Here is a 13,237-nt window from a genome sequence, read left to right on the forward strand (position 1 = left end):
AAAAAAAAAGTGTATTTGCAGGCTCTCTCCCTTTTTTGAGCCCGGAAAATTCTTTTATAATACTCATCTTGCAGTGAAGCAGCATTCAGAATAAGTCTTTGGAATTTCCTTTACTTTAATTATCTGCAAATGAACAATGTTTTGAAGATGAAAAAACGTGGATGGGGAGGGTGTCCTGCCAAACTTATCTGTTTGTTTGGCTGATGATGTTCATTATCTGTTGCGTCATGTAAGTCACATGGGTGTGGTTGATGTTGGTGCAGCTTACCTGAGTATGGTGTGGCAAGGTTAGAGTTGCTATCTATTATTTTATTTTTTTATCAATTCATAATGTTAATAGCAAAGCCGACTGAAAATAAATGATATTAAGTGTATATTGAATTTACAAGAAACTATTGTCATTGCTGTGGTACAAACAAACCAGCCTGTGGCTCTGATTTCTGAAGCGGCATGTTTTCTGTCTCAGTGGAGGTGGGGGAGGATTGAAAAAATGATAGTTCACAGTCTCAAACTTTACTGTTGACTTGATTAGCCCATTGAATGTAAAGGTTTAATAGCGATTTACTAATGTTGAATTCAGAAGAGTGCTAAGTGTTTTACTCTTATCTCCTGTCATACCAGATTTCAGATATCTTTCCTACTTCAAGTTATCTGGAAATAAGTTGAGATTTGAATGATAGGATCTGGTTGAAGGCTCTCATTACAAGCTGAATAAACATGACATACCCTCTGTGTACTATGTCTGGGAACATTCTGTGACACTAAATGGCTTTCTCTTGAGTTACTTTTCCAGGCTTAAAAATTATCATTTGTAACTTTAATTAGAGATCTACCCTAGATGTGAGAGATATAAATGTAGTAATTTATAGGAATCACAAAATAACGTATTAAAAAAATCTGTACCACCCACTTTTCCATTTAAAAAACAAAAAACATGGTCTCTGCCAGGGACACACAATAAACGTTGTAATGGAAGTGTGGCCAGGGACCTTAGAAACAGAGGGAGGGCAACTGAGATTTAGGTAGGAGAGATAAGGTGTACTTCACAGAGAGAAGGTTGCTCAGCCTCCTCCGAATCTTGAAGGAACAGACAACCAGAGGGACAAAAGGGTAATGGGAGAAGGGAATTCATGTATAATATGGACCTCACAGCAGTTTGCTTTTCCTGGAGGGTAAAGAGTGAGGAAGGGAATACTCAGAGAAGGTAGGTAGGTAGGGACCAGATGTAGAATGGGTCTTCTGTGACATACTAAGCACTTTAGATTTAATGTAAGGAGTGATTAGGAATTTTTAAAGAATTTTGAACAAGGGAGTGATATAGATTTATATTGGGGGATAATTACTTTCTATGACTTGGGATAATGGCAGCATCATACAGACTTGATTGGAAGGTATAGAAGAACTGATTAGAAATGTAATGCAATTAGAAATGTAATGCATCTTTTCCGTCCAAGGAAAAGATGACGACGGGAACCAAGGCAGCAACAGCAAGGATAAAGTGGGAGGGAGAGGGGAAACAAAGAGCAGGTAACAGCCATCGATCCGGACTTAGCAGTTTGGGAGACATGTCAGTATCATCTGGGGCATGAGGATTCACCTCCATGACTGTTTAAATTACTAAGTTTTCTGGTTAAGCTGATTAGGCAGTGATGATTACCAGAGAGAATTACCTATATACAGTTACTTATTTTTCCCTGGGCACCTGTGAATATGTACTGCTTAATATTTATAATGCTAAAACCACATTCTGTGGAAAGTAAAAACAAATGTAAAATCTAATTCCTTGTGGATTTTGTTAATAAAAGAGATTTGCAGACCTCTTTTCTGAACATTCATCAAGATTTCCCATCTCCTATGTAAACCTTATTGCTGGGTTTTGTTTTCCAAGCAGATTCTTCGGACCCAAAGCCGTAGTGCAGGTGGAAGGAGGATCTCTGAAAACAGCTATTCTCTGGATGATTTGGAAATAGGCCCAGGTAAGCAGAGTTCCATGTATGTGAAGTTCCCTAGGAAATACTCATAAGTAGCTATACCTTTTGGTCTCATGCTCAAAGCTTTTAGAGAAGAGTGGCACAAATTAAAAGGAAGTCTGTGGGGTGCCTGGGTGGCTCCATTGGTTGAATGTCCAACTTCAGCTCAGGTCATGATCTCTTGGTTAGTGGGTTCAAGCCCCGCTTCAGGCTCTGTGCTGGCAGGTCAGAGCTGGAGCCTGCTTCAGAGTCTGTGTCTCCCTCTCTCTCTGTTCCTCCCTCATTTGCACTCTGTCTCTCTCTGTCTCTCTCAAAATTAAACACATTAAAAAAAGTTTTTTTTAAAGGAAGTCTATTTGTGAAAGCCAAGGGGTACCCTTGTGGGATTACAAGGCAAATAATGCCAGCAGTTTTGGCTTCATGGGCATCTGGGGCTTGAGGGCTGCCATGGATGGGCAGTTCCCTCTGTCAAGATTGGTTATCCTGGGGCACGTGGGCATCTCAGTCATTTAAGTATCTGACTCTTGATTTCAGCTTCGGTCATGATCCCAGGGGAATCAAGCCCCGTGTCGGGCTCCACGCTGTGTGTGGAGCCTGCTTAAGATTCTATCTCCTCTCTCTTTCTCTCTCTCTCTGCCCCTCTCTCCCACTTGTGCTCTCTCTCTCTAAAATAAAAAAAAATGAAAAAGATTGGTTACCTTATATTACTGGTGGTAACAGAATGCCTTGAGAGCATAATTACTATGTTTTGAAAGGGGCATTTACAAGCACTTCACAAAAGAAAAAATTAACAGGCAAATTATCAGCCTCCTGATAAAAAAATGCAAATTAAAATGGCATTGAGATCTTTTTCCAATGTTAAATAAGTCAAAATGTTTAAATATACAATACTCAGTTATGGTAAGGGTTCTCCTTTTAAATGTTGGGAAAGTGAGTAAATATTACCTGGTAAATGACAGTTTTATTCCTGATTTCCTTTGTACCTTTTTTTTTTTTTTTTTTTTTTTTTTTTTTTTAAGTAGGCTCCATGCCCAATTTGGGCCTTGAACTCATGACCCTGAGATCAAGAGCCACATGCTTTACCTATTGAGCCAGCCAGGCGCCTCCCCCCTACCCCCCCACCCCCACCCGCTTCTTTGTACTTTTCTTTTTTTTTTTTTAGAGAGAGAGAGAGAGAGCACAAGCAGAGGAGAGGAGCAAAGGGAGAGAGGGGAGAGGGAGAGAGGGGCAGAGAGAGAGAGAGAAAGAGAGAGAGACAGAGAGAGAGAGAGACAGAGAGAGAGAGAGAGAGAATCTTAAGGGGACTCCATGCTCAGCACAGAGCCCACTGTGGGCTTGATCCCACGATCCTGAGATCATGACTTGAGCCAAAACCAAGAGTCATATGCTTCACCAACTGAGCCACCCAGGTACCCATCTTTGTATTTTTAATACAAAGAAAATACAAAGAATTATGGTAGCTCAAAATTTAGAATCTGAAAATCATTCAAATCTCGTTTTATCTTCTTGTAAAGCACATTATTTGCATGCTTCCAGGTCAACTGTCATCTTCTGCATTCAACTCAGAGAAAAGTGAGAGCAGGCGAAATCTGGACTTACCACGCCTGTCAGAAACCTCCATAAAGGATCGAATGGCCAAGTACCAGGCAGCTGTCTCCAAACAAAGTAGTTCCACCAACTACACAGTATGTGTTCTGTACCATTCATTCATTCGTTCATTCCCTCATCTGGCAAATGGTCACTGAGCGCAGAAACTAGAAATGTCTCCCAGACCCTACCTTGGAGCCCTGGCTCCGTCCCTGGTCCCCAGCCATTCTCTTTTCTTGTAAATCCTACCCTAGCCTCATTCAAAATCCTTACCGTGTTTTAATACTGACTTTGCTTTCCTAGGCCTTATTCCCACCCCACTCATTTTTGTGTGTGTGATGTTATCATCCAGTAATATTGAGAGTTTTCCTGTCTCTTCTACTTAATCTTGCTGTTGTTGCTAAAAAAGTGTCATCTGTTAGTTTTAACAGAAACACTTTTGTTTTTTTTTTAATTTTTGTTTTTTTACATTTATTTATTTTTGAGAGACAGAGTGAGACAAAGTGAAAGTGGGGGAGAGGCAGAGAGAGAGGGAGACACAGGATCGGAAGCAGGCTCCAGGCTCTGAGCTGTCAGCACAGAGCCCGATGTGGGGCTTGAACCCACAGACCGTGAGATCATGACCTGAGCCAAAGTCGGACGCTCAACCGACTGAGCCACCCGGGTGCCCCATTTTTGTTTTTGAGGAAAGAGAGAATACCGGAGAGAAATATAGGATATATTCAACATTAATGTTGTACACTCATCATCACTGTCTAATTCCAGAATATTTCTATCACCCCAAAAAGAAACCCATATCTGTGTAGTCACTCCCAATTCCCCCTGCTTTCTGTCTTCAATGGATTTACTATTCTGCACATTTTGTATAAATGAATCATATAATATGTGGTGCACTTAATCTTTACCTCTTATGATGTAATGATTTTCTAAAGAAATAGTATAGTAGATAAGTAAAGGGGAGGGGGAAATAACAAGATGGCTTGCTCAGTAATCACAAAATTTGTTATTCTAAATACGATTTTCCATTTTAAACTTTCCTAGGCTTAATTGGCAAGCTGACACTACAGAACTGCTTACCAGAAGTTACCTTTCAAATGCCATTTATTCATATATACACACGCCTATAGACACCGTACATATGTATATTTTATGTGTATCTTTCAAACATTTGATCCTTCTAAGATTTAAAAATACAAGCTATGAACCTATTGGTGTCCTTTTTTTTTTTTTAAACAAAGTTCGAAGAAGAGCGTTGAATTTTACTTGTTCCTGGGCAGACCGAAACTAGTATCTATTAGAAATCATCACATGTATTCCAGGAGTGGAGCCTTCTTTTCCTCATATTATTAAGTATGCATTCTCTAGTAGCAGTTACCCGTGGACTCTGTCTCTGGGCAACGAATAATTTCATCGTGATTTTTCACTGTGGTTTTTAGAAGAGAGGATGTGCATAATTTGATAGTAAAGTGGAACACCACAGGCTCATTATTCCCTGAGTGTGAAAATGAGCAAAATTAGACTTAGAAGGCAGGGTAGGAGATAGGGCAAATGGGTGATCTTTGGAACATAAGTCCTTCCTTTCAAGATTCTGCTGCTTCTCAGTCTTCCTGCTACAAACATTCCAACCAGGTGACTCCCTAGGTGGAAAAACCTGTTCTGTGACTTTTTTTTTTTTTTAAACTCCTAATAGAGTTTATGCATTGCCGTTCTCCTGCTCTGTAAATTTTAAGAGCCTTTAGGAATTCTTGTCAAAAGTACATTTTATCTCATCCCCAAAGAATTTCTCAGGCTCCTTACAGAGGATGGCTGTAACTAGGCGCACACTCTCAGGCCGTGATTCTGGAGGCAGGGCTTTGAGATGGGGTCAGAAATGAGTCCTTGGGCTGGCCTGTTGTGTTCTGCAGCTCTGGCCGCCAGCTCCTCACAGATGTTCCTCCAGAGTCTCGTCCCTTAGTCTGGGAGCCCACACCTCAGCCAGCACACTCACACCCTCTTCACTGGCCCCGAGGCCATAAATTGCTTGTTTTCTCGCCCTGCCTAAAGAATCGCAAACAACAGAAAGGTACTAGCCTTTCAGAAAGGTGGCAGACTAAAGGTTAGGAAATGTCCGTATTCATCTACCACTATGTTAACTTTGGATCTAGTCGATAAAGTTAATTTTAATATTTTGCCCCAAGTGTTCTTTGCAAGGAAAAACATGTGATTATGCTTACTCCATATCACAGTGCTAATGCCTGCTTGTTATATGTTGAGGCTTTGTTCTGAGAAGTAGAATAAGGTATGTCTTTAGTACAATGTATGACTTTGATGCAAAAAAGAAGCATGTTTTTGAAAGTCTCACAAAAAAGGTTGTTTTATGGTATCATTAAATATAATCTCCGTTTTTATATGTATGCATCATCCCTGTCTCTCTTTCCAGGCCGAGCATTTATATATATGGTCAGTATATTTTCTTAATTATTGGCACTTGGCATTTCCTTTCCCCTGCTCCAGAATGGTCTTTTCTGATAAAACTCACAAGCTTTGCATTCCCACGAGCTCTGCTGCTAGAGGAGTGAATCACAAGAAAACTGTATGCTGGGGGTGGTTTCTGTGTGTGTCTGTGTTGATATGTCTGTATTCTAATGAGCATCCAGTTTTAGACTAGCGTACAAATATTTAACTCCAAGGTATGTGTCCACAAAGCTGCTTTTGTCATTTCACTAGTAAATGGGTTTTGCTTTTGAGAATTAGGGGGTTGATTTGACCCAAGGCCTCTTAAAAGAACTTTTCTTTTACCATTCCAAGTTTATTTAATAGATGTGCTATGAAGAGCGTAGAATCGTGAGATTTTTAATTTTAGCTCACAGATTATTTTTATTTTCTAGAATGACTTGAGAGCCAATGGTGGTGAAATAAAAACTCATAAGTTGGAGCAAAAGGAGAATGTGCCCCCAGATCCTGAGGTCTGCATCTCCCATCAGGTTGGAGAAAAGGTGGGTTGAAGAGTCTGATGTCCAGTTGCCAAGGAAGCATGTGTTCTAAATTAGATGCTTAAAATTAGAAACAACTCTAACTCTAGGCTGCAGAGTGTCTGGGAATTTGGTAACAGCTGCCAGGACAGATTGTCATTTTTGCAGGTCACATAATTTTAGTTGGGGAACTCTGCAACTTATAGCTGACCAAATAATGAACCTTCACTGGAAAATTCTTTTGCTCAGCAAATGCTCAGATGGCGTAGAGCTAAAGTGATTTTAAAAAATCTGTTTTGATTAGCGATCCTATCTTCAAAGTATTTGTGTATTCTTAATTTAACACATTTTATGCAAGACCATTTCATTCTTTCACTCAAACTATTTTGAAAGCTAGGCACCATGCTAAGCACAGGAAATACTAAGCTTAGCAACTCAGTGTGAGCAGACCATTCCATGTGGTCTTTATCTGCAAGGAAGCTAACAGAGTAGAAAGGAGATGAGTAACAGGTTGGCTGTTAAAAAGCAATATGGTAAGTGTTGTGAGAAGGCTCTGTGGGGCCATGGAAGCTCAGACTAAGGACGTTTAACCCGACTTCCTCAAGAAGGTGATGTCTGAGCCAAGTCCTGAAGAATATGTGGAAAGAGACCAAGTGAGTAAGGGAAAGGCTAAGTAAAGAATAAGAAGGGCACTCCAGGCAGACACAAACAGAGGTTTGGAAACCAGAGCTCCAAACCAAGATGGCTTGGCTGGAACACAAGGCACATGCAGGTAAAGGAGAGACAAATGGAGGGAGAGCCAGGGCGGGTCTTAAAAAGCTCTATATGCCACTGAGAACAAACTGAGGGTTGATGGGGGGTGGGAGGGAGGGGAGGGTGGGTGATGGGTATTGAGGAGGGCACCCTTTGGAATGAGCACTGGGTGTTGTATGGAAACCAATTTGACAATAAATTTCATATATTAAAATAAATAAATAAATAAAGCTGTTCTAAAGGGGAAAAAAAAAAAAAAAAAAGCTCTATATGCCAAGCTTAAGACTTTGGAAAGAGTCCTGCAGAGGTGGAAAACGACGGGAAGATTTTAAGCAAATCATATTTGCATTTTATGCAGCCATCATTAGATGAATGGCTTGGTCGGAGTAAGTCACAACATTATATCAGGTGAATTTATAATTTTCTCTGCCAATCCATTACCCAATTTCTTTTGGCTTTTGGTCAATGTCAAATGTTAAGTTAGATGAGGAGAAAGAGCTTTCAAATATATTACAGTGATTAATTTTAGGAGAAAAATCATTGTTTCTGTTACACATATTGATAACCTTGAGGCCATTCTTCCAAAAGGTGAAGAGATCATTAAAATGGATTAAGAGCAATAGTTCTCAAATTTATTTGACTATAAGAGACTTTAAAAAGTTTGATGTGGGGCACCTGAGTGGCTCAGTCGGTTGGGTGTCCGACTTTGGCTCAGGTCATGATCTCACAGTTCGTGGGTTCGAGCCCCGCGTCCAGCTCTGTGCTGACAGCTCAGAGCCTGGAGCCTGCTTCAGATTCTGTGCCTCCCTCTCTCTCTGCCCCTCCTCTGCTCGCACTCTGTCTGTCTCTCTCTCTCTCAGAAATGAATAAACATTAAAAAAAAAAAGTTTCATGTATTGGGGTGCCTGGGTGGCTCAGTCAGTTAAGTGTCTGACTTTGGCCCAGGTCGTGAGTTGGAGCCCTGCATTGGGCTATGTGCTGACAGCTCAGAGCCTGGAGCCTACTTCAGATTCTGTGTCTCCGTTTCTCTGCACCGCCCCTCCCCCACTTGCGCTCTCTCTCAAAAATGAATAAACATTTTTTTTTAAAAGTGTGATGTATTGGGGCGCCTGGGTGGCTCAGTCGGTTGGGCGTCCGACTTCGGCTCAGGTCACGATCTCGCGGTCCGTGAGTTCGAGCCCCGCGTCGGGCTCTGGGCTGATGGCTCAGAGCCTGGAGCCTGCTTCCGATTCTGTGTCTCCCTCTCTCTCTGCCCCTCCCCCGTTCATGCTCTGTCTCTCTCTGTCTCAAAAATAAATAAAACGTTAAAAAAAAAAAAAAAAGAAAAAAAAAAGTGTGATGTATCAACAGAACACCAACAGAAACTTGTGAAACACACTAAGTAGGTGCACAGGAAAATGGTCTCAGATTAATGGCTACAAAATATGAATCATATGATAAAATGAGAAATAAATTAGAAAAATTAAATCACTTTATTTGACAAAAACATATTGCAAATGTATTTTGAAATAGTAAGACAGAATACTTAGTAGTGTATTTCATAATCATAAAATCCAGTAAATTACACATGTCCTTGCAACAGTGGGCTCATGCATTAGTCCCATGAGTCCCATGCCATGTATCAAATGAGTTCTCTTATTAGACTACCTGGTTTTCCCATTTTTAAGTGGGAGATTATGTTTTAAGAATAACTGAGTTGTGGCATTTGGGTGGCTCAATCGTTTAAGCATCTGACCCTTGATCTCAGGTCTTTTAATTGTTTTTTTTAAGTTTGTTTTGAGAGAGAGAGAGCAAGAGCAAGCATGAACAGAGGAGGGACAGAGAGAGAGGGAGAGAATCCCAAGCAGGCTCCACACTGTCAGTGCAAAGCCCAGTACAGGCTCAAACTCACAAACTACGAGATCATGGCCTAAGCCGAAGTCAGATGCTTAACTGACTGAGCCACCCAGGTGCTCCTTGATCTCAGGTCTTTATCTCAGGGTCGTGAGTTCAAGCCCCACGTTAGGTGTACACATTACTTAAAAGTAAAATCTTTAAAAAAAAAAAAAAAAGAAGAAGATGAACTGAGTTAAAATGTTACATACTGTAAAAAAGAAATTTAAAGGATGCCTAGGTGGCTCAGTGGGTTGAGTGGCATACTCTTGATTTCCGCTCAGGTCATGATCTCACACTCCTGGGATCGACTCCTTAGTTGGGCTCCATGCCCAGCATGGAGCCTGCTTGGGATTCTCTCTCTCTTCTGCTCTCCTACTTGCTCTTTCTCTCTCTTTCTCAAAATAAATAAACTTAAAAAAAAAATTTAAGAGAAAAATATTCCCAGCATTGAAATCCCCCCATCTACCCTAGGAACATATAGTTTGAGAAATGGTCGTCTGGAAAATAATGCTTGGATTGTCCCTAATCTGATTTTGTGTTTCCTTCTTGACGGTCTTCACACTGATTTGAAACTGGAACTCTGAGTCGAACTGGAGGATCAAAACATTTTAATTATAGCCTAAAAGGCATCAGTGCAACTAAACCATGAATTGAGGAGTGGGTGGGAAGGAAAGGACATAAAGACAGTAGTACATAATCTTCACGTACTGCACTGCAGGTTCATAAACCCATAAACCAATGGCAAATTCATAACATTTTTCAGAGCCTTGCTTACCTTTCAGCTGTTCGCCCAGCTTTTGTTAACCAATACCTAAGAACGATTGGAACATCAGCTTGTTAAAAAAGGACACTAGGTGCACTTGTCTGAAATAGAATATTATGTCAAGGTATTGTTCTTCCCTTTGTCCTCTTGTGATCAAATCTGTGCTTCTCTTTAATGAAATGTTTGAGCAGAAATCTCACATGCTCTCTCCTGGCTGTTCCTGTAGTGAAGTCAGCTGGTTGGGCATGTGCAATGATGTCATGATTGGCATTAACTTTACCCTGCACGTTCAAGGTGACCAAAATTAGAGGTGAGAGAAGAGCATCCTGAGATGGATGCACCTACTAATTAACAGGAATTGAAGAGCTTTTAGTTTCTTTCATTATCATTAAATGACATAATGCATGTAAGGTGATTATTCCAATACCTGGCACATACTAAATGCTCAGTAAATGTTACCTGTTATTACAGCAGTTTGTTCTATCCCATGTCAGAATTTCTGTAATGAAAACAGAGTAATGAGAAAAAACAACCTTGCTATAAATTCAGGTGCAGTCAGCCAATGACTCAATCTGCATTGTAAATTTATTCAATAGAAACACTCAGCATTGCCCATAAAATCCCTGATATCTGAATGAAAGACTGTTACAGGCAGACTCCACATTGCTCACCCATTGGCCCTTCGTGATTTTGGGTGTGAAGGAGGATACCAGAAGGCCTGGGACACCAGAAAGGAGAGGGAGAGCTCACAGAAAGTTTTTATTTAAATTTGATGGCTTCCTGGGAAGAGATCTGTACCTATGCACAAGATCTGCCATTTTGTTAAACACTCTGCTGTTTTGAAACTGGGATTTAGAAGGAAGGGGCACCCAGGTGCCTCAGTCGGTAAAGCGTCCAACTTTGGCTCAGGTCGCGATCTCACAGTTTGTGGGTTCGATCTCTGTGTCGGGCTCTGTGCTGACAGCTCAGAGCCTGGAGCCTGTTTCGGACTCTGTGTCTCCCTCTCTCTCTGCCCTTCCCCCACTCTCACTCCTCACCTGGTCTCTCTCTCTAAAATAAACATGAAAAAACAACAACAACAAAAAGGAAAACTAACCTTGAAGAGAATACCAGAGGTTGGTTTTAGGTAAATTTGTTGTTTAGCTATCAAAATGTCTTCTGTACTGGCAAGCTTGTTTCAGCTGAATGTATCTGGTTGGGAAATTAGCAATTAGGAAGATAAAAGAATAAGAATAGTTCCTAATGTAAAGACTCCATCTTGGCTTGGAGTGAGTTATAGTTATATGGTGAGAAGCTTTATTCTCTCTGATAGAGGGTTTTGTTTTGCCATTTTTTTTTTTTTTGACAGTAGAAAGATGTGGTTTAGAAGTTCTTTTATAAAGGGAGATGATGCACGCTTGGCAGTTGAGTGCAGTCTGTTTCTCCCGTTACTCTGTAATTGAGAGGCATGTTAATATCCTCATAAAAGACATTTTGCTGCCTCTTGTTTAAATGCTCAGCTGTTCTGAGGCCCGTTATTTCCCCCAGGCAGCCAGTGACTGACTAGAGTCAGCAGGTTTTTATGGCATTAACAGCAGTTTGCTCTTTTATTTTTAATGTGATTCTTAATCCCCCCTCCACCCTTTTTGTAGGTTTCTGCAACTGAGAATAGCCTGGCAATCCGTCCCACCCCTGCTGAAGATGACTCCCGTAAGCATTTGTTCTCAGATCTGGAGGATGAGGTTCTTATTCTGTGTTCTGTATTTGGTCCGGGGATGTCTCCAATGCTGTCAGTGCTGAGAATGTGATATATTAAATCCAGTAATTTAGCTGATCAAATCTTTCATTTGGTTTCAAGGACTGGTGCTTGCCTACCCTTCACACATTCCATGGCTTAGGGAGAAGTTAAATTCGATATGATTAACTTGAGGCAAACTGAATACTTTTGGTGCTTCTCTCATTGAACTTATCCTACCTTTTGCATCAAATCTTTTCAGGGTTAAAGCTGCAAAAACTAATTTTGAAGTTTCATTTTAATAGGAGTTTGGCCAAGAAGGATTTTATTCATTTACAAGGATAAAGAATTGATATTTGAGTAACCTTTTAAACATATCTTCCCCTGCTTATCTAAATGTGTACCATATTCCACCCTCTAGCTAGATTATAGAGATTTTCCTGCTGGTGCTGAATTTTTATCACCTTTTCATCCTATTTTAGAGTCATTTTGAGCCTCACCTCTCCCAAGGACAAAAACATTTCTTTTTTTTTTTCCTTACTCTATCCACATTTGATTCTGATTTTCAGTGTATTTTTAAAAATATTTATGGATTTCTAGCTTCCCCCAGGATAATGACTTTACTAGACATTGAAAACTCAGCGACTAAAGTAGAAATATGAGCTAAACAAATCTCTAGTAAATCCTACCTCAGAAAATTTCAGAGAGAAATTTGCTGCTTGAATCCAGGAACATTCCTTTTGCAGGCATTTTGGTTGGACTAGAAATTTTTCTGAGTTTTGCCTAGGTTTGCAAAACATTTGAAAAATAAGCCTAAGTCTTTTAGTACTTTATTGACTTAACTCTAGATTTTAAGGAATTCTCTTATGGTTCCTTAATAGCATTTTTCTGTGCCTGTTCAGAGTTTTCCGCAGTTAATATATTAGCAGGAAATTAACTTATCCAGGTGACACATCAATGATTATGGAAAAAAAAAAACCTCATAGAGCCTTTTTCCATAATCTTCATCCATGGATGTCTGCTATAGGATTGACTAAAAAGACTGTCAGATTACACACACACGCACACACATACACACACACGTGTGCACATGCACATGATATGAAATTTCTACCCTCACATCCCTTCATTTTCCCAACTCCAGAAGGAGTTATTGGGGGGTGCTGACTACCAGGAAAGCCATCAATGTCTACAAACAGCCTTTAAATATGACATCCCACGGTGGGGGGGTGGGGAGGGGGGCTGGCAGAAAGTTCTTCAGATCTGGTGATTTGGATTTCTGCTGTGTGTGGCTAAGGGTGAGAAAGCCTCCCAGCTCAGAGTCTAAGAGCAAAGCTTTTAGCATTAGAAAAGCTGTGTATCTCCTGGCGTTGAAAGGACCTGTCCTGTAGTGAAGGTGACAAAACTTTGCTTTGGAGAGGAACCATTTCTGAGACTTGCCAAGAGGTGCTATAAAATTTCTTCCTTTTGAAACTCAAGCAGGTAACTTCCTGGTTAAGAGTGAGGTCCAGCAGCCTGTCCAGCCCAAGCCACTAAATCCAGATGCCAGAGCCTCCAGCCTCTCTGAGAGTTCTCCTCCCAAAGCATTGAAGGTATGATGGCAATTTCTCTCTGAGCCTTTAGA

At 40.6% G+C, this 13,237-nt stretch overlaps 1 protein-coding gene across 5 annotated transcripts in view; it reads left to right on the forward strand.

Annotated features, from left to right (window-relative positions):
• LIMA1 (LIM domain and actin binding 1) overlaps positions 1-13,237 on the forward strand; it is an 84,736-nt gene that overhangs the window by 59,814 nt on the left and 11,685 nt on the right. For 2 of the 5 annotated variants that reach the window (XM_053895933.1, XM_053895932.1), the window contains 5 exons: positions 1,889-1,976; positions 3,507-3,655; positions 6,425-6,532; positions 11,531-11,588; positions 13,093-13,205. In XM_053895933.1, coding sequence (XP_053751908.1) covers positions 1,889-1,976; positions 3,507-3,655; positions 6,425-6,532; positions 11,531-11,588; positions 13,093-13,205 — 516 coding nt within the window. The remainder of the gene's footprint in view (positions 1-1,888; positions 1,977-3,506; positions 3,656-6,424; positions 6,533-11,530; positions 11,589-13,092; positions 13,206-13,237) is intronic. The other 3 variants (XM_053895934.1, XM_053895930.1, XM_053895931.1) reach the window with 3 other exon arrangements.

Source organism: Panthera pardus, unplaced genomic scaffold (assembly GCF_024362965.1).
Source record: "Panthera pardus isolate Hobbes unplaced genomic scaffold, ASM2436296v1 HiC_scaffold_6, whole genome shotgun sequence".
Lineage (NCBI taxonomy): Eukaryota > Metazoa > Chordata > Mammalia > Carnivora > Felidae > Panthera > Panthera pardus.